The 26,334-nt window shown below is 45.6% G+C and overlaps 1 protein-coding gene across 2 annotated transcripts in view; it reads right to left on the bottom strand.

Moving 5' to 3' along the window:
- LOC138852958 (netrin receptor UNC5B-like) overlaps nt 1-26,334 on the bottom strand; it is a 204,201-nt gene that overhangs the window by 89,532 nt on the left and 88,335 nt on the right. For both annotated transcript variants that reach the window (XM_070086836.1, XM_070086835.1), the window contains exon 2: nt 199-376. In XM_070086836.1, coding sequence (XP_069942937.1) covers nt 199-355 — 157 coding nt within the window. In that variant the 5' untranslated portion in view covers nt 356-376. The remainder of the gene's footprint in view (nt 1-198; nt 377-26,334) is intronic.

Here is a 26,334-nt window from a genome sequence, read left to right on the forward strand (position 1 = left end):
GTTGAATGTGAAGTTCGATGAATGTGGATGTTGTTGAGCGTGCAAGACGCTGTGAGGTATGGTTATGCTATTTAATGTTGGCCAAGTCTTGCATCACATTCATGACAAATTAACGACATGTGCCAGTTACTTTGCATATTTATGAGACAGAAAGAACTGGTAAAAAAAGCAAGAAAGGCAGTAAAAAACAGTACTTACCTGGACCAGGCTGGGGAGCAGGCTCAGCTGTGACGAGGGAGGGGAAGGGAACAGCCGCCAGTAGGAGGCTGAGGAGGAGAAGGGGCAGCAGGTGCTGCTGTGGGGGGCAGGGGGAGCCAGGGAGGGGGCGCCGCTCCCCCCAGACCCATCTCACCATCCTACCCGCCTCCCCTCACATCTGAAACCATTAAAAAAATAAGACGTGAGAAGAATTCTCATTCACGCACATAAAAATAAAAATTCGCATAAAAACGCTATATCATATAACCAGAACATCTGGCAACCCGTGCCAGGGAAAAAAAATATATTTAAAGTAAAAATCTTCTGCGAGATATATATATATATATATATATATATATATATATATATATATATATATATATATATATATATATATATATATATATATATATATATAGTGTATGTGTGTGTGTTAGTTACCATTTTGTCCTAGGCACATGTCGATTAGACACTAGGCCTGTTGTATATGCGTGCTTGCATGTGTGCATGTGTGTGTGTGTGTGTGTGTGTGTGTGTGTGTGTGTGTGTGTGTGTGTGTGTGTGTCTGTCATGCCGAATAGGTAAAACTTGCAGTTTTGGCTTAAATAGCAACGCTCTTCTTGCCGAATAAGGCAAGGGAAAACTTGTGTTTAATAATTTCGCAAAAATCATTCTCAACGTAACGAAAAAATATATTTCATTGTTTATTATTAAATTATGGTAAACTTATTTAAAATATATTTAGTTGCTTAGGTAAGTTTTCTAAGATTCTTTTGGTACAAAATTATTAATATATACATTAACATAATGAAAAAATATATGTTTAAACGTATAACAGAAAATTTTAGAAAAGACTTAATTTTAAATGAGTTCTTTCTAATTGACCAGTTTTACCGATTCGGTACGACATATATTATATATATATATATGTACACACACACACACACACACAACCACCACTGTGAAAGAGTAGTGAAATTCCAAGCGCTTTCGTGACTACTCACATTGTCAAGGAACTATCATAGTTCCTTGACAATGTGAGTAGTCACGAAAGCGCTTGGAATTTCACTACTCTTTCACAGTGGTTGTTTTGCATATTTTAAAATCACCTGTTTACTGTGATCTTATTTATATATATATAATATATATATATATATATATATATATATATATATATATATATATATATATATATATATATATATATATATATATATATATATATGGCAGTGTATGTTGAGAATATAATGCAGAGAATTCGTAGTTTGGAAATTAGAATAAGGTGTGGGATTACCAAAACTATTATCCAGAGGGTTGAGGAGGGGTTGTTGAGGTGGTTCGGACATGTAGAAGAATGGAACAAAATAGAATAGTGTATAAATCTGTGGAGGGAACGCGGGGTAGGGGTCGGCCTAGGAAAGGCTGGAGGGAGGGGGTAAAAGAGGTTTTGTGTGCAAGGGGCTTGGACTTCCAGCATGCATGCGTGAGAGTGAATGGAGACAAATGATTTTTAGGACTTGACGTGCTGTTGAAGTGTGAGCAAGGTAATATTTTTTGAAGGGATTCAGGGAAACCGGCAGGCCGGACTTGAGTCCTGGAGATAGAAAGGAGGGGTGTTAATGTTGCAGTTTTATAATTGTAGTGTAAGCACGCCTCTGGCAAGACAGTGATGGAGTGAATGATGGTGAAAGTCTTTCTTTTTCGGGCCACCCTGCCTTGGTGGGAAACGGCCGATGTGTTTATATATATATATGAATGAGACTTCCATCAGTCGTTCCTCTCGCACCAGACATACTTTTCTTTCAGATTCAATTAAGTAATTCAAGCTGGGAAACTGTGCCTCGTCTGTCCTCCCACTCAACACCCGATCACAACACACACACAGTGAAGAGGCGGGGCCAGAAGTTGAGTCTCGACCCCTGCAACTACAATTAGGCGAGTACAATTAGGCTAGTACACACACACACACACACACACACACACACACAGTCATAGAGTCGTCAGGAAGTGGAATAGCCTAGCAAGTGATGTAGTGGAAGCAGGAACCATACATAGCTTCAAGACGAGGTATGACAAAGCTCTGGAAGCAGAGAGAGAGAGAGAGGACCTAGTAGCGATCAGTGAAGAGGCGAGACCAGGAGCTGAGTCTCGACCCCTGCAACCACAATTAGGTGAGTACACACATACAAATAACCCGCACTTAAGAGAAAGAAACCTATTACGAGGTTATGGTCCGACTTGGACCATTAACTAGTCACGGTGCTGTGCCTGTTTGTTCATCACTCGCACACACGCACGCGCGCGCGCGCGCGCACGCACACACACACACACACACACACGCACACACACACACACGCACACACACACACACGCACACACACACGCACACACACGCACACACACACACGCACACACACACACACGCACACACACACACACGCACACACACACACGCACACACACACACACGCACACACACACGCACACACACACACACACGCACACACACACACACACGCACACACACACGCACACACACACACGCACACACACACGCACGCACGCACACACACACAAAGGATGTTCCAGAGATTGGACACAGTAACAAGGGGACACAGTTGGAAGCTGAAGACACAGATGAATCACAGGGATGTTAGGAAGTATTTCTTCAGCCACAGAGTAGTCAGTAAGTGGAATAGTTTGGGAAGCGATGTAGTGGAGGCAGGATCCATACATAGCTTTAAGCAGAGGTATGATAAAGCTCACGGCTCAGGGAGAGTGACCTAGTAGCGATCAGTGAAGAGGCGGGGCCAGGAGCTCGGACTCGACCCCCGCAACCTCAACTAGGTGAGTACAACTAGGTGAGTACACACACACACACACACACACACACACACACACACACAGGCTGCAGTGGCCAGAAGAGCTCATGCATGCAGGGCAAAGCTCCTGATCATGGGTGACTTTAACCACAAGGAGATCGACTGGGAGAACTTGGAGCCACATGGGGGCCAAGATACATGGAGGGCTAAGATGATGGAGGTGGTACTGGAGAACTTCATGTAACAACACGTAAGGGACACTACAAGAGAGAGGAGAGGATGAACCAGCAAGACTGGACTTAGTATTCACTTTGAGTAGTGCAGAAATTGAAGACATCATATATGAAATACCCCTCGGGGCCAGCGATCATGTGGTTTTGAGCTTCGAATACACAGTAGAGCTACAAAGTGGAGGGGGAAGCAGGAAGACCAGGACAAATGAAACCAAACTACAAGAAAGGGGACTACATAGGAATGAGGAACTTCCTGAACGAGGTTCCGTGGGACAGAGAACTGGCAGGGAAGCCAGTCAATGAGATGATGGAATATGTAGCAACAATGTGCAAGGAGGCTGAGGAGAGGTTTGTACCCAAGGGAAACAGGAATAATGAAAAAGCCAGGATGAGCCCATGGTTCACCCAAAGGTGCAAGGAGGCAAAAACCAAGTGTGCTAGGGAATGGAAGAAATATAGAAGGCAAAGGACCCAGGAGAATAAGGAGACCAGTCGTAGAGCCAGAAACGAATATGCACAGATAAGAAGGGAGGCCCAACGACAATATGAAAACGACATAGCAGCGAAAGCCAAATCTGACCCGAAGCTGTTATACAGCCACATCAGGAGGAAAACAACAGTCAAGGACCAGGTAATCAGGCTAAGGAAGGAAGGAAGGAGGAGAGACAACAAAAAATGACCGTGAAGTATGTGTGAGGAACTCAACAAGAGATTCAAAGAAGTGTTCACAGAGGAGACAGAAGGGGCTCCAGAAAGAGGGAGAGGTGGGGCACACCACCAGGTGCTGGACACAGTACACACAACTAAGGAAGTGAAGAGGCTTCTGAGTGAGCTAGATACCTCAAAGGCAATGAGGCCAGATAACATCTCTCCATGGGTCCTGAGAGAGGGAGCAGAGGCACTATGTGTACCCCTAACAACAATATTCAACACATCTATCGAAACATTGAGATTGCCTGAGGCATGGAAGACAGCAAATGTAGTCCCAATCTTTAAAAAAGGAGACAGACATGAAGCACTAAACTACAGACCAGTGTCACTGACATGTATAGTATGCAAAGTCATGGAGAAGATTGTCAGGAGAAGAGTGGTGGAACACCTAGAAAGGAATGATCTCATCAACAGCAGCCAACATGGTTTCAGGGACGGGAAATCCTGTGTCGCAAACCTTCTGGAGTTCTATGACAAGGTGACAGCAGTAAGACAAGAGAGAGAGGGGTGGGTGGATTGCATCTTCTTGGACTGCAAGAAGGCGTTTGACACAGTACCACACAAGAGATTAGTGCAAAAAACTGGAGGACCAAGCAGGGATAACAGGGAAGGCACTACAATGGATCAAGGAATACTTGTCAGAAAGACAGCAGCGAGTAATGGTACGTGGCGAGGAGCCAGAGTGGGCACCTGTGACCAGCGGGGTCCCACAGGGGTCAGTCCTAGGACCAGTGCTGTTTCTGGTATTTGTGAACGATATGACGGAAGGAATACACTCCGAGGTGTCCGTTTGCAGATGACGTGAAGTTGATGAGAAGAATTCATTCGATCGAAGACCAGGCAGAACTACAAAGGGACCTGGACAGGCTGCAGACCTGGTCCAGCAATTGGCTCCTGGAGTTCAATCCCACCAAGTGCAAAGTCATGAAGATTGGGGAAGGGCAAAGAAGACCGCAGACGGAGTACAGTCTAGGGGGCCAGAGACTACAAACCTCACTCAAGGAAAAAGATCTTTGGCGCACATCAACCAAATAACTGCTGCAGCATATGGGCGCCTGGCAAACCTCAGAACAGCATTCCGACATCTAATAAGGAATCGTTCAGGACCCTGTACACCGTGTACGTTAGGCCCATATTGGAGTATGCGGCACCAGTTTGGAACCCACACCTAGCCAAGCATGTAAAGAAACTAGAGAAAGTGCAAAGGTTTGCAGCAAGACTATTCCCAGAGCTAAGAGGTATGTCCTACGAGGAGAGGTTAAGGGAAATCAACCTGACGACACTGGAGGAGAGGAGAGATAGGGGGGACATTATAACGACTTACAAAATACTGAGAGGAATTGACAAGGTGGACAAAGACAGGATGTTCCAGAGACTGGACACAGCAACACGGGGACACAGTTGGAAGCTGAAGACACAGATGAATCACAGGGATGTTAGGAAGTATTTCTTCAGCCACAGAGTAGTCAGGAAGTGGAATAGTTTAGGAAGCGAAGTAGTGGAGGCAGGAACCATACATAGCTTTAAGCAGAGGTACGATAAAGCTCATAGTTCAGGGAGAGTGACCTAGTAGTGACCAGTGAAGAGGCGGGGCCAGGAGCTTTGACTCCATCCCTGCAATCTCAACTAGGTGAGTAGGCGAGTACACACACATACACACACATATACATACACACACACATACACACACATACATACACACACATACACACACACACATATACACACACACACACACAGCTACCTATCGCAATCAACACTGAAGTGTATAACTGCTATGTAACAGATTGCATTCGAGAGTGCCAAAAATTTGGAAGAGAACTCAAAAAGTGCAAAGGAACCAAGACTTAAATCTGCTCCATTCACATATATGGGTAATTGTCTACAAGCCTCTGGCTGCTGAGTTCTAGTCAATTAGGCTGTGGGGCATACGTTTGGCCTGATCCCAGACCAGGCATACTGGAATGTCAATGCTTTATCAGTCAAGCTGTTACTGCTGGCCACACGCATGTTAAAAACACAAAGATCACTAAGCAGAAGAAACAATCAAAAAACTCTTCAAGGAGCTGAAAAAAAATTCTGTAGTTTCTACGTTCTCTTTCTATGCTTGATTTTATTTCTTTTTTAAGGACATACCCTATACAGACTCAGTACATTAATAAATTCAGCGTTTCCATGTGCTGGTTTGGGTTACGAGCGGTCACGAGCGGTCACGAGCAGACACGATCACGATATAAAATAATCAAGAGGAATGGATGGTGCAAACGAGGGCAGGCTCTTTGAAATGCGAGGTGCAGGGACTCGGTGAATAACGGGAGCCAAAAACGCAGATGAGCCACAGAGATGTTAGGAAGCATTTCTTCAGCCTTAGGGAGGAAGAGATGTTTCATAAGCTAGATGGGGATGAGGTGTGTGTCAAGATTCGACACAGCTTAATTAAAAACAGGAATGACAAAGCTTAATAGAGCACGAATTACAGTATTTTCCGGCATATAAGGTGCACGAGCATATAAGACGATGTTCCCAAGCAGTTGTAACGTAACGTTAGTAAACAACTGCTACAGCCTAACGCAAAACCTACTGTTGACACTGACCATCATATAAGGCGCAGGCTAATTTTCCAAGACTTTTTATGGAAAAACGCGCGCCTTATATCGCGGAAAATACGGTAGTATTTCCAGTCAATACAGTGTAAAGTGGTGAAGTCAGGAGCTATTAAGTGGACCCCCGTAAACACAAATGGGCGAGTACAGAGCTTGTATCAGGGTCACTGAGCAGTGGAGAAATGTGAAGTAATCAAGTCAGTCAGGCCAGTAGCAATAACCATCGCTCACATGAGTCAGGCAGCCAATCATACATGAATTAGGTGTCTGGGCCACTGAGTGAACAACTTTCTTCTGCCACCAGCCACTGTTTGTAGTGGTAGTTCTTCTGCCACCAGCCACTGTTGGCAGTGGTAGTTCTTCTGACACCAGACACTGTTGGCAGTGGTAGTTCTTCTGACACCAGACACTGTTGGCAGTGGTAGTTTTTCTGACACCAGACACTGTTGGCAGTGGTAGTTTTTCTGACACCAGACACTGTTTGCAGTGGTAGTTCTTCTGACACCAGACACTGTTGGCAGTGAGCTTTCTGGTCAGAAGTGTTTTTATATCTTTAATGAGTTTCTAGAGGTTTTTCCTATTCCTGGAGCCCGGCCTTTGGGTAGGCTTGCCTTGTGCTTGCCTGTCAACCAGGCAGTTGCTGCTGGCGGCCCATTGGCCTACATATCCATCACAGCCTGTTTGATTTTGTATCTGGTGGAGATACTTGTCCAGTTTCCTCTTGAAGACTTCTACACTTGGTCCAGCAGTGTTTCTGATATCTCTTAGTATTGAATAGTATGAGGCCACGAATGTTGATACAGTGTTCCCTAATTGTGCCCACCGCACTCCTGCTTTTCACTGGGTTTATTTTGCACTTCCTTCCATATATCTCGCTCCGGTATGTTATGGCAGTGTGCAGATTTGGGACCAGACCCTCGAGTACTTTCCAGGAATATTTTGTCATGCACAAATAACCCGCACATAGAAGAGAGGAGCTTACGACGACGCTTCGGTCCGACTTAGACCATTTACGAAGTCACACTGTCTATGTGCGGCTTATTTGTGTATTGTTCCTGTCACAATATTGCGCCTTTTTGTTATTTATATTTCGTCATCTCTCTCTTTCTCTCTGGGCCACGACTCCCACCCACTGGAGTCCCACTCCAATGAGTGGGAGTCCTGGCCCTCCCAGAGAGAGAGAGAGAGAGAGAGAGAGAGAGAGAGAGAGAGAGAACGATGACAGCGTGAAGGGATCAATCTTTCTTGGGAAAGGTGTAAGTAGAGTTATAAGTCAGATTGTAACAAGTGCCTGTACTATTAATCCTATTATGAATACTATCACTACTATGATCAACAATATGTTCGGGTGGTCCATGGACAACTAGCCATCCTGAAGTAGTTACTACCGCTATGACAGCGGGCCACCAGCAGCAACAGCCTGGTTAACCAGGCATACAACAGACAAGCCTGGCCCATGACCAGGCTCCGGGAGTAGAAAAGTCTTGGATAGACAGCAACCATCCAGGGAGGCACTACCGCCATGGCAAGTAAGTGAAATGGAAACCTGAAATTTCTTTTTTCAATCTGGCAGAATATCTGATCGTTTCTTAAGTTTCACGAACATGTAAGATGACGGGAAAATTCTTACTACTGTAATATTTTGTACCCCAACCTTAAAGTCTGGTCTTAAATCTGGCCATGGGGAAGATAATTCCCAGAACCCCTAATATAACTGAATATTTGAGACATCCCAGACTTCCTTGTTGATCAACTTGGCTATTGTTGCCTGGTGATTGTACCTCTCAACATCTGGCTGCGATGCCACTTTCTGCAGAAACTGGTCTTATTTCCACTAGAAAACATCTGTCGCTAGTAGCTTTTCACTGGGTTTACTCTTCACTTCTTTTCACATCTTTCACTCCAGTAAATTGTTATACCAGTGCACAGATTTCGGACCTGACCCTCAAGTATTTTCCATGTATATAATATCAGGCATCTTCCTCTTCCCCGCTCCAGAGAGTACATTCCAAGTGCTACGAGGCGATCGTAATAATGTTGACGTTTAGACATTATACGGATAGAACACGATGTTTGTAAATTATCCAGCTACAATATATCTCCAGCCTTGAGAGCAGCTGTGAGCAAAGAACAATTCTCCAGACGTGAAAACACAAGTGATTAGAATACCAAAACTGACCAGACTTCACTTGTTTCGGAACATCTCATAATTCTCTTCGTTACTTCTCCTGGCTTTTGCTTTATTGTGTTCTCCTAATAATAGTTCACCAGCTATAATTATTCACGTATTATTTGCATGTTTGTTTTGTGAGATGGTCTTTGCGTGCTCTGTATCCAATACTCGTTGTGAGTTTGTTGTTTCCACGCGAAAACAGTTAGAATTTCCCCCCAATGAACATTATGGTGTATTAACTTACGAAGTCTCCCTTGATATCTGCAATATAAGTGGCTATTATTGAAGCAGCTCTCAAAGTACCTTCAAAATAATGATACGTAGTTGTAACTCATATTTAACTATGAATGAGAGGTAGTACAGGTACCAAAGTCATACATTGAGGTACCATTCTTAAAATTTATTTCGCTTTGTCTACCATGTCATGCTGTGTAAAAAGTCCCCTCAAGGAAGGTTCCTTGATGTTGGTGAGGGGCTCTTGATTTAGGGAATTGGATCTGTGCTCCAGTTCCCTGAATTAAGCCTGAATGCCTTCCACATCCCCCCCCCAGGCGCTGTATAATCCTCCGGGTTTAGCGCTTCCCCCTTGATTATAATAATAATAATGTGTAAAAAGTGGTTTATTAATTTTTCCTGTTTTTTTTTTCCTTGTAAACGTATTCCATAGTTCTCTGTGGGTTTTCTGTCATTGTTTTCTGCTGTTGTGTCACTCCGCCCTACAAAACCGAAAAGTAGATGAATAAGACACACATGCAACACTTGGGTATATTTATTCAATACACAGAACCATACTGGAGACGGTAGATGACGTGAAGAATTAGTAGTAGGTAATCAGTCCCTCATCCTTAAATGGAGGTGTTGGGCTCAACGGTCTTCATGAATCTAAGACTGTTGGACCGAACACCTACGTTCAAGACTGAGGGACTGATCACCTGAAACTACGCCTTCCACCGTCTCAAATATTTTACTCTGTACTGGATGAATAAAGCCACTGGCGAAACATCGCCACAATAAAGATGCCCAAGTGTCTGCACATGCGTTTCATTCACTTTCAGATAGTTCAATGTATCTATGTGTATCAAATCTGTGTAGCATTTAAAAGGCCTGAATGAGCTCTTGTAGTCTGTTGCCTAACCAAGAACACAGGCGCTTAAACATTTTCTTAACGAAGGTATAGTATTCTCATGCTTCTCTGCGCTCTTTTACTTTTCATTCGTCATTTTACGTATTTTGGGGACCCACGCAAGGCAGCATATTCTAGGTCTACCTACCTACCTGGAGGATATTCCGGGGATCAACGCCCCAGCGGCGCTGGGGATCAGGAGAGTTCGGGTGAGATATGTTAATACTGTTAGAGATTCTGGGGATCTGTTAGTGGTCCAGGGGATCTGTTAGTGGTCCAGGGGATCTAGTAGTGGTCCTGGGGACCTGTTAGTGGTCCTGAGGATCTATTAGTGGTCCTGGGGATGTGTTAGTGGTCCTGGGGATGTGTTAGTGGTCCTGGGGATGTGTTAGTGGTCCTAGGGATGTGTTAGTGGTCCTGGGAATGTTAGTGGTCCTGGGGATGTGTTAGTGGTTCTGGGGATGTGTTAGTGGTTCTGGGGATGTGTTAGTGGTTCTGGGGATGTGCTAGTGGTTCTGGGGATGTGCTAGTGGTTCTGGGGATGTGTTAGTGGTTCTGGGGATGTGTTAGTGGTTCTGGGGATGTGTTAGTGGTTCTGGGGATGTGTTAGTGGTTCTGGGGATGTGTTAGTGGTCCTGGGGATGTATTAGTGGTCCTGGGATCTATTAGTGATCTTGGGGATATGTTAGTGGCCCTGGGGATCTGTTAGTGGCCCTGGGGATGTGTTAGTGGCCCTGGGGATGTGTTAGTGGCCCTGGGGATGTGTTAGTGGCCCTGGGGATGTGTTAGTGGCCCTGGGGATGTGTTAGTGGTCCTGGGGATGTGTTAGTGGTCCTGGGATCTGTTAGTGGTTCTGGGGATGTGTTAGTGGTCCTGGGGATGTGTTAGTGGTCCTGGGGATGTGTTAGTGGTCCTGGGGATGTGTTAGTGGTCCTGGGATCTATTAGTGATCTTGGGGATCTGTTAGTGGCCCTGGGGATGTGTTAGTGGTCCTGGGGATGTGTTAGTGGTCCTGGGGATGTGTTAGTGGTCCTGGGGATGTGTTAGTGGTCCTGGGGATGTGTTAGTGGTCCTGGGGATGTGTTAGTGGTCCTGGGAATGTGTTAGTGGTCCTGGGAATGTGTTAGTGGTCCTGGGAATGTGTTAGTGGTCCTGGGAATGTGTTAGTGGTCCTGGGAATGTGTTAGTGGTCCTGGGAATGTGTTAGTGGTCCTGGGAATGTGTTAGTGGTCCTGGGAATGTGTTAGTGGTCCTGGAGATGTGTTAGTGGTCCTGGAGATGTGTTAGTGGTCCTGGAGATGTGTTAGTGGTCCTGGGGATGTGTTAGTGGTCCTGGGGATGTGTTAGTGGTCCTGGGGATGTGTTAGTGGTCCTGGGGATGTGTTAGTGGTCCTGGGGATGTGTTAGTGGTCCAGGGGATGTGTTAGTGGTCCTGGGAATGTGTTAGTGGTCCTGGGAATGTGTTAGTGGTCCTGGGAATGTGTTAGTGGTCCTGGGAATGTGTTAGTGGTCCTGGGAATGTGTTAGTGGTCCTGGGGATGTGTTAGTGGTCCTGGGGATGTGCTAGTGGTCCTGGGGATGTGCTAGTGGTCCTGGGAATGTGCTAGTGGTCCTGGGGATGTGTTAGTGGTCCAGGGGATGTGTTAGTGGTCCAGGGGATGTGTTAGTGGTCCTGGGAATGTGTTAGTGGTCCTGGGAATGTGTTAGTGGTCCTGGGAATGTGCTAGTGGTCCTGGGACCAGGCCTCAGGTTAGAAAGGAAATATTACAAGATTAAAACCAATATTAAAAAACACATTAAATAAAGGTATGTTTACACAGGCGTTTTGCAATTAAAATTTCCTGCCGTAAACTAAGGAGATGGTGGGGAGTAGGGGAGGAGATGGTGGGGAGTAGGGGAGGAGATTGTGGGGAGTAGGGGAGGAGATGGTGGGGAGTAGGGGACGAGATGGTCGGGTGTAGGGGAGGAGATGGTGGGGAGTAGGGGAGGAGATGGTGGGGTGTAGGGGAGGAGATGGTGGGGAGTAGGGGAGGAGATGGTGGGGTGTAGGGGAGGAGATGGTGGGGTGTAGGGGAGGAGATGGTGGGGTGTAGGGGAGGAGATGGTCGGGAGTAGGGGAGGAGATGGTCGGGTGTAGGGGAGGAGATGGTCGGGTGTAGGGGAGGAGATGGTGGGGAGTAGGGGAGGAGATGGTGGGGAGTAGGGGAGGAGATGATGGGAAGTAGGGGAGGAGATGATGGGGAGGAGATGATGGGAAGTAGGGGAGGAGATGAGGGGAGTAGGGGAGGAGATGAGGGGAGTAGGGGAGGAGATGGTGGGGAGAAGGGGAGGGGATGGTGGGGAGTAGGGAAAGGAAATGATGGGAGTAGGGGAGATGGTGGGGAGTAGGGGAAGAGATGGGGAGTAGTGGAGATGAGGGGAGTAGGGGAGGAGATGGTGGGGAGTAGGGCAGGAGATGGTGGGGAGTAGGGCAGGAGATGGTGTGAGTAGGGGAGGAGATGAGGGGAGTAGATCAGATGGTGGGGAGTAGGGCAGGAAATGGTGGGGAGTAGGGAGGGAGATGAGGGGAGTAGGGGAGGAGATGGAGTAGAGTAGGGGAGGAGATGAGGGGAATTGGGGAGGAGATGGTGGGGAATAGGAGAGGAGATTAGGGGAATAGGGGAGGAGATGAGGGGAGTAGGGGAGATGAAAGGAGTAGGGGAGGAGATGGTGGGGAGTAGGGGAGGAGATGAGGGGAGTAGGGGAGGAGATAAGCGGAATAGGGGAGGAGATAAGCGGAATAGGGGAGGAGATGGTGGTGAGTAGGGCAGATGGTGGGGAGTTGGGGAGGAGATGAGGGGAGTAGGGGAGGAGATGAAGGGAGTAGGGAAGACGGTGGGGAGTAGGGGAGGAGATGAGGGGAGTAGGGGAGGAGATGGTGGGGAGTAGGGGAGGAGAGGAGTAGGAGAGGAGATGGTCGGGAGTAGGGGAGGGGATGGTGGGGAGTAGGAGAGGAGATGGTCGGGAGTAGGGGAGGGGATGGTGGGGAGTAGGGGAGGAGATGGTGGGGAGTAGGGGAGATGATGGTAGTAGGAGAGATGGTGGGGAGTAGGAGAGATGGTGAGGAGTAGGGGAGGAGATGAGGGGAGGAGATGGTGGGGAGTAGGAGAGATGAGGGGAGGAGATGGGGGGGAGTAGGGGAGGAGATGAGGGGACTAGGGGAGGAGATGGTGGGGAGTAGGGGAGGAGATGAGGGGACTAGGGGAGGAGATGGTGGGGAGTAGGGCAGATGGTGGGAAGTAGGGGAGGAGATGGTGGGGAGTAGGGGAGGAGATTGTGGGGAGTAGGGGAGGAGATGGGGAGTAGGGGAGATGAGGGGAGTAGGGCAGGAGATTGTGGGGAGTAGGGCAGGAGATGGTGGGGAGTAGGGCAGGAGATTGTGGGGAGTAGGGCAGGAGAGGGTGGATAGTAGGGGAGGAGATGGTTGGGAGTAGGGGAGGAGATGGTGGGGAGTAGGGGAGGAGAGGGTTGGGGGTAGAGGAAGAGAGGGTGGGAAGTAGGGGAGGAGAGGGTCTACCTACCTACATGAAGTCTACCTGGAGGGTAGTCCGTGGATCAACGCCCCCGCGGCCCGGTCCATAACCAGGTGGGAGAAAACGGGGGAAGAAAGAGGAGGGCAGCGTGAGGCCCAGAAGGTTCAAGGTCAGCTCAGGTCAATGGATCTCGTGACCTAAGTTGTTAGTTCTTTCTACAGGTAAAATAGTTCACGATAATCATACAACCGCGAGCACCCAGAGACGATCAGTAGTGACACGAGTGACGGGGGGGATGGTTGCTTTGGGAGGGACGAGGATTGTATGACCGCAAGTAGACGATGAATGAAGGACAGGGACGAGGTGAAAGTTTAGTGGTGGTGGCAGAGAGAGAGAGAGGAAAAATGTAAAGGGAATTAGAGAGGAAGAGTGTGATGGAAAGGAGACATTACGGGTGTGATGGGAAGGAGAGAGGAAGAGTGTGATGGGAAGGAGAGAGGAAGAGTGTGATGGGAAGGAGAGAGGAAGAGTGTGATGGGAAAGAGAGGAAGAGTGCGATGGGAAAGAGAGAGGAAAAGTGTGATGTTAAAGAGAGAGGAAGAGTGTGATGTTAAGGAGAGAGGAAGAGTGTGATGGGAAGGAAAGAGGAAGAGTGTGATGGGAAGGAAAGAGGAAGAGTGTTATATGAAGGAGAGAAGAAGTGTGTGATGGGAAGGAGAGAGGAAGAGTGTGATGGGAAGGAGACATTACGGGTGTAATGGGAAGGAGAGAGGAAGAGTGTGATGAGAAGGAGAGAAGAAGAGTGTGATGGGAAGGATAGAGGAAGAGTGTAATGGGAAGGAGAGAAGAATAATGTGATGGGAAGGAGATGCAGAACTCCGAGGCTCTAAAACCCCAGCCAAAGGAAACCTGAGGTGAGCAAATTCTATTTCTGGGACATCTACAACGACGGTACTACCCGGGACTACCATTAAAGGAACTTGCATGTGCAACCATCCGAAGAAATGTCCAAGTCTCCTGAATACATGCAAGTGCCACTCCAGATATACTTGTATATCTGGAGGGTGTTGCGGGGGGTCAACGCCCCCGCTGCCCAGTCCATGACCAAGACTCGTTGCAACCTCTTTCAACCAAGGTGCAAAAAAATTCAATAAATCGGGAACGTTGATATGATTCAGTCTGTCCAGCCTTCCAGAAGGGTACGAGGCATAACCATGTCCCATGAACGCCAGTCTGAAAATGTCAATTATAATCCTACAATCAAAGATATTTTTTTTTACCGTCAGGAAGATTCAAGGAATAGTGAGGAAAGTTAACAAGATGTCAACACTTATAGTACGGTGTAGATAAATGGCATAGAGAACCGACAAGTTGATAAATTAAACACATGTGCAACACTTGGGTATCTCTACTGTGGAAACATGTCGCCACACAGTGGGTTCATCAGTCCAGTACAAAGAAGAAGAGTGAAGATCAAGACTGGATTGATTACATCGGCTCTGTGCTGAGGGACTGATTACCTCAATCTTTGTATTGGACTGATGATGCCATTGTGTGGCGAAACGTTTTCACAATACATATACCAAGTGTTACACATGTGTCTGATTTATCAACTTATAACGCATGCTAGATTGGAAAAAGCCAGTTGGTGGACTCACAGAGTCATTGATAAGTCCCAGCAACGAGTTTCCCAACACAGCAACTAGCAATATGTCATCATCTGTGGTTACAAATGTGCAAAGTCTCAAACCGAGGGATAAAATATTTGTTGTCTTCTGAAAGAGTCACATGCAATGTTTCTAGCTTTCACGGGGAGTCGTCTAAAAGACTATTTTAATAACGAAAAATGAATTTCTGGATACAATCTATTTAGATGCGACCGGAACATGGAAAAGGGGGAGTTGGTCTGTATGTTAGCCACTCGTTTTATTGGTTCCATTGTGAAAGTATTTAGAAAATAAAAATTGAAACGGAGTGCAGGACAAACTCAAACCCTGCAACAGAGTGAAAGTTCAAAGTGCGAGACTTAAGAGTAATCATGTCAGATTTCCCATTAAATGTGAACCACGATTAATTGGTAATGCTGGTAGCGGGGAGTAAATGATACGTCTTCGGAGGCTTTATTTGCAATGTAGTGGTGGGTACACAGGCTTGTGTGTTGTGCCCATGGCCCGGGAGGGCCATCCCACGAGAGGAGAGAGCTACTAGGCCTTGTGTCTTCCTGCTAGGCCGCTGTGTGAGAGTGAGAGAGTGTGGGACCAGCTTCCCACAGACTTGGACAGGCCCAGAGGGCAGCACCTGAGTGGCGCGAAATATGAGCTAAGCTTGCGAAATATGAGCTAAGCTGTCTACATTTGCTCGGCCACCTACCTCGCGTCGTCCCAACGAGACAATACTGGTGCTAAAAGAAACTCGGTCTCTCTCGTAGGAACAGGGCACAGAACAAAATAAAAACATGTACATATGGACATGGAAAAAAAAAAAAACTTCCTACAGGGAGGGAAGAAAAAAACATGTGGGGTGTGCTAAACATCGTGGTCATAGGCAGTGAGCATCGAAGGGCATCACTGCACGCCTTCCTGCGTCTGGACAGATACTGCAACACAGGAGACATCGCTGAGGCTGAGCTGTGATGTAACGGGGTACGATCTCCTCTGGAACGGTGAAGCAGACATCGTAGGAGTCGCTGCAGGTTTTCACTCAACCTGGGGCACGACATGCTGGTGCCCTCGAGTGAGGCGTCGACAAAACTCGGCAACTGGGCAGAACTTCTGGCAAGCGACTCAGGAGGACACTTCTCGACTGGTGATGTTGCTGGGCTGTCACTGCCGGTGAGCGTGGAGCGAGTTGTTGGGCTGTCACTGCCGGTGAGCGTGGAGCGAGTTGTGGAGTGAGTCGTGGCAGAGACGACTGGGCGAAACATCTGGGAGTCGTAACATCATACACCAGACTGCAGTGAGCAAGCTAGCAGTGAAAGTGACATCATCTTTGTGCAGGCTGCTCACTGAAGCTTGTGACACGAGGCTGACAGGGCTAACTGCGGCTTGATGAGTGTCATTCTCTCAGCAGTTGGAGTTGCAGCAGAGGTTAGTCTAAGCATCCCCAGACTTGTTTCTCTACACATAACTGCATTCTGAAGGTCTGAAGGTGAAGTGAAACAAATCTCTATGGGAATCGTAGCAGGTACGATTCTGCAGAACATCACGAGCATAAGAGCTTTCTGTACAAGGGGGCACGGGCTCAGAGCTGACTGATATCAGCTGTCAAATGCACTGGTCACACGGATGACTTAACACAGTGGTGCTACTCAGGTCTGGCCGCAGACCTCACTGGACACACGGAAACTACACACACCTTTCCACACACCCACGGTACATGCGGTACAACATGGCTTAAACTAGCAAATGATGCTTTTTTGCGCACAAAACTGACACTAAGCCATACACTAACATGTGAGAACACTGAGAGGAATTAATTAACACACTACATATATCTTCTCTCAATCTTCTCGACAATACTGAAATAATTACTACAACACTCGATGTGACATATGTCGCGAGGTGACAGCAGACATCTCGAGGTGACGTCAGGCAGACATCATGACATCATGAAGTCGGGCAGCATTGTCGGTGACGTCAATGTGATGCGGGCAGCAGACCACAGCATGAGGCCTGGGACATCTGGCTTGGTAACCCACGTGGCTTGTAGATTCACATGACATCATCCACACCCCACATGGCGTCGTGATCCACGTGGCTTGCTGATCCATGTGGCTTGCTGATCTACATGGCTTGATGATCCACGTGGCTTGCTGATGCACAGGGCTTGCTGATCCACGTGGCTTGCTGATCCACGTGGCTTCGAGTGGCCTTGGGCACTCTGATACACAGCACTGGCAATGAACTCACACAAAAAACAGCAGAAAACACAGCAGAGGGAGTGATGGTGTGGCCACTTCCTCCTCCTCCCACCCACAAACACAGGGAAACACATTGGACGCAGAAATCACCACAAAACTCACATCTGGCTTGTTGATTATTATTATAATCAAGGGGGAAGCGCTAAACCCGGAGGATTATATAGCGCCTGGGGGGGATGTGGAAGGCATTCAGGCTTAATTCAGGGAACTGGAGCACAGATCCAATTCCCTAAATCAAGAGCCCCTCACCAACATCAAGGAACCTTCCTTGAGGGGTCTGGCTTGCTGAAATAGCTGTGCTGAGCTGAACAACAACAGCAACATACAAGTGACGCTGAACACGTGACTTGAGAAACAGCGTGGGGTCACTGGGAGGCCACTTACAATTCTCGAAGAAACTCGGTAAATTTTGGCTAGATCCTGCTTGTACCTGTGTCTGGATGCTGAAACGTGCAGACACGACATCAGGATAACTCGTTGAGAGACGGATGCTTCTTGCATGGGGTGATGAAGTGAAGATGACTTTATCCCTTCCTCTCTCTGGGCAAACAACTGCTGCGACCACCGCTTCCCACCATTTATAACAAATTATTTGGTGAACTGAAAGCGGGTGGTTAATGAAAAACCTCTTCGGAGGCTTCTTTCTTTATTTGCAATGTAGTGGTGGGTACACAGGCTTGTGTGTTGTGCCCATGGCCCGGGAGGGCCATCCCACGAGAGGAGAGAGCTACTAGGCCTTGTGTCTTCCTGCTAGGCCGCTGTGTGAGAGTGAGAGAGTGTGGGACCAGCTTCCCACAGACTTGGACAGGCCCAGAGGGCAGCACCTGAGTGGCACGAAATATGAACTAAGCTGGCAGACAGCAAGGCTGTCTGTGCAGACAGTACATGCTGTCTACATAAAGCTCAGTGTTGCTACTGCTAATTGCAAGAAAAATGATAAGCTGGATAAGTAGAACTTTCAAGACAAAAGATGCTGAGTCAGGACCGAGTATAGTCGGTCCTCAGAATGTGGTTTTTTTGTGCACGTCCTCCGACTCCCCCAGCGCATATAGGTTCCCAATCTCTATTTCTGACCAATCACAGACCTTCCCTGAGTCACCCCGGCTGAGCGGTGATGGCGGCTGCTCGCTTCCCATTGGTCAAGAAAGCAGAATGTAAACACTTGTAGCTTGCCGTTGCCCAAACTCGTTTTTTTTGTTGAGTGCTCCTTACATACTGAAGCATTTCACCCTCTACAATGTCGGTAAGTACTGATTTGTGTGTCCAGTGCGTAAATGAATAGTTTAGCCATACTTTGATATATATATGAAGGTGTTGTGAAGCATATTACCAGTGCACCATGCAAATGAAAAAGGTGCAACAAAATAAGACCTAGTACAGTCGTTCCTGCCCTTTTAGGTGCAGTTTTCAAGTTTCGGTATATAAATATTTCCATAAAATTTGGTAGTGTATATATGAATTCAGTAATGATCTGGGTTTGTACAGAACATTTTTATTGTCCTTCCAGATCAATAAGAAATTGTTCTACGGTGAGTCCTCCAAGGATAAGTCGAAATTTGTCTGTTTGGGACGATAGTGACTCAGATCAAGACCCAGATAACCTGGAAGTGGTGGACAGTGGTGATGAATAGTTGCCACAAGATGCAGAGGTGCCAACAGATGAGGAGGAAGCTATGCCACCATCCAAAAAAGAAGAAATTGAACAAGAAGATGATACTTGCTTACATGCAAGTATTGCAGCGAAAAGAATAATCATGTCACATCCTCATTTTCCTGTGCCACATGCAAAGTAAATCTATCCATCAAGAAGGATAGAAATTGTTTCATAAAGTTTCATTGCAGAAATTAGTGATGTAAAAAGATAGTTTTTTTCTCAGGGAACTCAGGAATATTTCATTTGTAAGTTGCATCCCATTGCAATGTGTCATTGTTGATAAGTAGTTCCTATTTCTTTTTTTTAAATGCTTACAAATTGTTTAGAAACCAGTTCCATTTATGTTTTTTATATTGTCTACTTTTATAATAAATTTAAAAAATATTTTTTTTAACAATTGCAACCTTGCAACATTTTAAATTGTTATACCCCAAATGGGCGGGACCGAGTTTACCCGGTCTTCGAATATCTGCAATTCCTTGGCATGTTACTTTTACAACTCCATTTGGATGGCCTCGGTGACCTTACATCGAGCGGTTCTATCTCCTCATACAAAATCACTTTCAAAATCAGCATTTTAGTCTGCCTTGCTCTCTGAAGGGTTAAATCACTCGTTCTCTCCATGCTAGAATTATATTGTATGCGAGACTGATGAACTAGAAAATAGAGGAAAACTTCACTGCCTGTGTACATTCAAACATCTGAACTACCGGGAATGGCTGTCTTCAAGAGGGAAATGGACAAGTTCCTCAAATCAGTGCCTGATCAGCCGGGCTGTGGTTCGTACGCTGGACTGCCTGCGGCCAGCAGGAACAACCTGGTTGATGACGCCTTAATCTACGGGGAGGCCTGGTCTGAGACCGGGCGTGGGGCATTGACCCTCTGAAGCATCTTTCAGAAATAAGTCAGATTAACTAGGTTGTGGTTGGTATGTAGGGCAGGGGCCACCAGCAGCAAGAACCTGGTTGATCAGGAAAGCACCAAAAAGCCTAGCCCAAGGCCGGGCTGAGTAAGAAAACTATGAAAGTCCTTCAAAAGTAATTAAAGGTTATTATCACAGAGCAGGAAAATAAAAATTATGAGAGAGGTGTGTAGATTGAGACCAGGAGTGTCATTACTCTTCGGTGGAACACCATACTTCCTATGGAAGGAAACCTTTAAAGCTGCCGTAACAGATAGAACCTTTAAATGGAATACTTGACGATAACCTCATTGCCCTACTGAAGTCTCCCAGCTCAGGCTGACACATTTTTTCAACTGTGTGTGTGTGTTGCACTACGACAGGGAAAAATAGCTACCGTTTATTCTCATGTATAACAGTCATATAGGACAGGGTAGCAGCACGTTGTTACCCTATTAAAAAAAAGGGCTTTCCCTGCCCTTTCTCCCTCTTTCCCCGGCACCTCCTCTGATTGCCAAACACAGGTATCACTTAGTAGCACCTATTAATACACCTGATCACCCTGCCACCTACCTGCATGAAAGTAATTAGGAATCTCCGGGGTATAATTGCTCTCATATAGTTGCTAATCACCGTCTGGCAGTGCCAGTACCTTAATATTACACTGGACTACCTAAATGAAAAAACGCCTTTAATTACATAGTCCAGTTACATATATGAGGCGCCTGGCCATTACGAAGGCGGGGAGTAATTACCTTATATTTGTACCCAGGACGTTATAATGTTGTATTGTGTTGTCAGAGGCTGTAGCTACTACCATCACACCACCACCACCACACTACCACCACCACCACACTGCCACCACATTACCACCATCACACTACCATCACAATACCACCACCACACTACCACCATCACACTACCACCATCACAATACCACCATCACATTACCACCACCACACTACCACCATCACATTACCACCACCACACTACCACCATCACATTACCACCACCACAATACCACCATCACATTACCACCACCACCACCACAATACCACCACCACACTACCATCACAATACCACCACCACAATACCACTACCACCATCGCACTACCACCACCACCACACTGCCACCACCACCACATTATCACCACACTAATACCATCACACTACCACCACCACACTACCATCACAATACCACCATCACAATACCACCACCACCACACTACCACCACCACACTACCACCATCACAATATCACCATCACATTACCACCACCACACTACCACCACCACAATACTACCCAGAATGTAACACTTCACACGAGACTTTCAATCCCACCTCACTAAGTGTGATCACCCACCTTGTGTATATACCTGTGACCTGTTTTCAGTCTTTCTACACCATCAGCCTGGCCATGAACCAGGGCTGTCATCTTGCGTGCCTAAATAGCCAGGCTGTTGCTGTTGGCGGCCCGCTGACCCCATATACCGTTCTTGCTACTGCTACCCTTCTTGCTGCTTCCATTCCTGCTGCTCTTATAATTTTTGCAGTTGTTAATGGTTATAATAATGACGTAAAGATTTGAAAAAAAAAATATTTTTGTTCCTGATACTGAGTAAACATTAGTCTATTCCGTGGGGGGGGGGGTCGCTGCCCCTGCGACTCGCAGAACAGAACTGGCCTCCTCGCTGAAAGTCTGCTCACTCAGGCACCTCAGCCAGGATGACCAGGAACTTGAGGAACTTATCCAGTTTCCTCTAGAAGATAACCAGGATTATCTTGGCAATTCCCTTTATATACGAAATAAGGCAGTTGAAAAGTCTTGGTGCCTTTATAATCACTGAAATATATCTTAGTACACTCATTTCACCTGCTTTTCAATAGAGGCACTTTGCACAATCTGTGGAGCCTCTTGTGTTCATAGCAAGTAATTTCGCTGAGCGGATTTATTACCAATTTCTGCAGAATTTTAGGGGTGTAAATGATTATATAGCTGACTCACGAATTCATAATGACACTTTAAACAAATCAAAGAACTAGTGAGACTTGAACCCTACCATGGGTTCAAGCCCTATCCGGTGGTTTGGTTATATATCATTCTATGTTCCAAATTGTATAGTACGAGGTCTCCAAGTGTTCTCAATAATTTAGCTGCTTGACTGAATTGAAATGAGCAGTAAAAGTTCTCCTTACATTCATCTTATCTTGGTGTTTACCTGCCTTGCAAGAAGCTATTATTGTACACCAATAGTCCAATCTAGACAAAGACAAGATTCAAAGAGTGACATCACTGGATTGGCATCTCTTATTTTGAAGGTTCTAGTTATCCAGCCTATTATTTTGAAGGTTCTAGTTATCCAGCCTATTATTTTGAAGGTTCTAGTTATCCAGCCTATTATTTTGAAGATTATAGTTATCAATCCTATCATTCTGAAGGTTATAGTTATCCAGCCTATTATTTTCCTTATGCTAGTGACACTTGTGATCCTCAAAAGTGATATCTAATATTACTGCTAAGTTTCTAACATTGCTCTACTAGCTACTTTGAATCTTATACTTCATTTCACTGCAGATAGGGTGGACAGGGTGAATGGGGCGAGTGGGAGAGATGGGGTGGCTGAGAAAGATGGGGCGAGTGGGGGGATGGGGTGGCTGGGAAAGATGGGGTGAGTGGGAGAGATGGGGTGGCTGGGAAAGATGGGGCGAGTGAGAGGGATGGGGTGGCTGGGAAAGATGGGGTGAGTGGGAGCTACCTGTGACTGGTTTTGCAGCTCGACCTGAGCTCAATAAATTCCCGAATATTTCAATACTTATGAGACCTCTGTCCACAACATTAATATCAGCGGGATAATGTGATGAATATATCAGTGACCTGATGCTGGCAGCATTGTGATGACCCAGCCTCACCACCTGGCTACACTGACTAATAACAAGTAATAACCCAGTAGGCATAGTCATCCAACAGGCTTATTCATCCAGCATAGTTATCTAGAAGGCAGAATCATCCAGCAGATCATTAAACAGGTATCAATCATCCAGCAATAACATTGTATCTAATGTGAGTTGAATGTTTCCACTGTCGACCTCAACGTCTTTTCTTAAATATCTATCAGAATATATAGCCAGTTATCTAATCTCATCCATCAATCAATATACAGTTACCAAACCTCATCAGTGACTGCATGTTCACTGATGGATGGTCCACAGGTTGATGCAGGCGAGGTACAGACAAACATTCAGGTTGTGTGAATGTCTGCACTTCGCAGGTGTTTACACTTCGCTCACCAGCAGATCAAGTGCTTGCAAAAGTGATGATCAAACTAGCAGGAATGGATAATTTTAGTAAACTAGCACAATTAGAAGTATTAGGTAACTTTTTGAAATAACTTGTCCTCAATAAATGGTACAGTTTTGGAAGATCACAAATTGGAATCTATGTTTGGAGTGGCTAAATTAGACAATACATTAGAGATTAAACGCGAGTTACGTAGAAAAAAATGCAGCAGCACTCATCTTTCACCGACAGTGTGGAGGTGGCGGTATAAATAAAGAATTAACTAGTTTCCCCTTATACTCTAAGGTATAAGGCTCGTGTAAGTGGACTTATACACTGTATATTATTACTGGAACAAACTGGGGAAGAGGTGGCAGATTATATCAAACTGAACAATTATTTACAAATAAAGGTAATATTATGGAACTTTGGGAAGCCTGTGAAACAGAAACCAATGGGTATTAAAGAGTTCCATAGGTGTAGCACCCAGTGACACCGTTCTACAGCACGAGGAATGTGACTATTTGAAACAGATACCCCAGGTATATGTGTAATACGCCTGATAGGAAGGTTCAAACCACTAGACGTGGAAACACCTAAGATGAAATGAAAAAAATGAGAGTAATTAATTACCCAAGAGGAAGGATTCACAAGTTTGAGGAAAGATTTACAGAAGGTTTGAAGAAGGATTTACAGAAGGTTTGAGGAAGGATTTACAGAAGGTATGAAGAAGGATTTACAGAAGATTTGAGGAAGGATTTACAGAAGATTTGAGGAAGGATTTACTGAAGGTTAGATGAAGGATTTACTGAAGGTTTGAGGAAGGATTTACTGAAGGTTTGAGGGAGGATTTACAGAAGATTTGAGGAAGGATTTACAGAAGATTTGAGGAAGGATTTACAGAAGATTTGAGGAAGGATTTACAAAGATTTGAGGAAGGATTTACTGAAAGTTAGAGGAAGGATTTACTGAAGCTTAGAGGAAGGATTTACTGAAGCTTAGAGGAAGGATTTACTGAAGGTTTGAGGAAGGATTTACTGAAGGTTCGAAGGCTTGAAATAGCTAACGGGAACCTTTAGTTCTTTATGGAATCGGTGGGAATACAAGTGGGGGTTGGGAGAGGCAGGCAGAAATTTCCATAGGCAAATTGAAATGGTGTGACAGAGGGGGGTGGAAATTTTATTCAGCGAGAGGAATGCCTTGAATTTACAGAAGCTGTTCAAACGTTTTGGAATGGGTGGGAAAATTCAATGCAGCAAAAAAATTCATGAATGGAGAAACATATAGAATCGTATGATTTATTTAGATTTACGAGAATATAAAGAAGACGAAATCTGTTTTTCTGTTTCATCCCGGAGCTCCAGATGTTTTGCTAGTACAATTATTCTCATACCTTTTCAGGCCGTATACTTCATAAACCCAATATAAGTGGTAATGAACGACAGTTAAGTAACAGAAGAATGGACGGGGTCTCGAACTGCGGTCCACCAATCTTTGAGGGATACTAGGATAGTTGTACCGCGAAAGCTTCTGGAGATGAGGGACGTGACAGCAGCAACACAGTTGGTCGTGACTGAGACAAACACGTCAGGGAAGCGACACTTCTCTGACGTGTGTATATAATATATATAATATATATATAATATATAATATAACACATCGGCCGATTCCCACCAAGGCAGGGTGGCCCGAAAAAGAAAAACTTTCATCAGAAGGGTGCTTTACACTACAGTTATAAAGCTGCAACATTAACACCCCTCTTTCAGAGTGCAGGCACTGTACTTCCCATCTCCAGGACTCAAGTCCGGCCTGCCGGTTTCCCTGAATCCCTTCATAAATGTTACTTTGCTCACACTCCAACAGCACGTCAAGTATTAAAAACCATTTGTCTTCATTCACTATCAAATACGCTCATGCAAGCTTGCCGGAAGTCCAAGCCCCTCGCACACAAAACCTCCTTTACCCCCTCCCTCCAACCCTTCCTAGGCCGACCCCTACCCCGCCTTCCCTCCACTACAGATTTATACACTCTTGAAGTCATTCTGTTTTGTTCCATTCTCTCTACATGTCCGAACCACCTCAGCAGCCCCTCCTCAGTCCTCTGGATAATAGTTTTGGTAATCCCACATGTTCTCCTAATTTCCAAACTACGAATTCTCTGCATTATATTCACACCACACATTGCCCTCAGACATGATATCTCCACTGCCTCCAGCCTTCTCCTGGTTGCAACATTCATCACACCATGCTTCACACTCATACAAGAGTGTTGATACAACTATACTCTCATACATTCCCCTTTTTGCTTCCACGGACAAAGTTCTTTGTCTCCACAGACTCCTAAATGCACCACTCACCCTTTTCCCCTCATCAGTTCTGTGATTCACCTCATCCTTCATAGACCCATCTGCTGACACATCCACTCTTAAATATCTGAATACATTTACCTCCCCATACTCTCTCCCTCCAATCTGATATCCAATCTTTCGTCACCTGATCTTTTTATCCTCATAACCTTACTCTTTCCTATATTCACTTTTAATTTTCTTCTTTTACATACCCTACCAAATTTATCCACCAACCTTTACTTCTCTTCATAATCTCCCAAAAGCACAGTGTCATCAGCAAAGAGCAACTGTAACAACTTCCACTTTGTGTTTGATTCTTTATCTTTTAACTCCACACCTCTTGCCAAGACCCTCGCATTCACTTCTCTTACAACCCCATCTATAAAGATATTGAACAACCATGGTGACATCACACATCCTTGTCTAAGGCCTACTTTTACTCTAACCTGAGCCTCACTATCCTAGTAAAAACTCTTCACCGCTTTCAGTAACCTACCTCCTATACCATACACCTGCAACATCTGCCACACTGCCCCCCCTATCCACCCTGTCATATGCCTTTTCCAAATCCATAAATGCCACAAAAACCTCTTTAGCCTTATCTAAATACTGTTCACTTATATGTTTCACTGTAAACACTTGGTCTACACACCCCCTACCTTTCCTAAAGCCTCCTTGTTCATCAGCTATCCTACTGTCTTACTCTTAATTCTTTCAATAATAACTACCATACACTTTACCAGGTATACTCAACAGACTTATTCCCCTATAATTTTTGCACTCTTTTATCCCTTTTGCCTTTGTACAAAGGAACTGCGCATGCTCTCTCTCTCTCATATATATATATATATATTTTTTTTT

The sequence above is a fragment of the Cherax quadricarinatus genome, chromosome 19, assembly GCF_038502225.1.
Source record: "Cherax quadricarinatus isolate ZL_2023a chromosome 19, ASM3850222v1, whole genome shotgun sequence".
Lineage (NCBI taxonomy): Eukaryota > Metazoa > Arthropoda > Malacostraca > Decapoda > Parastacidae > Cherax > Cherax quadricarinatus.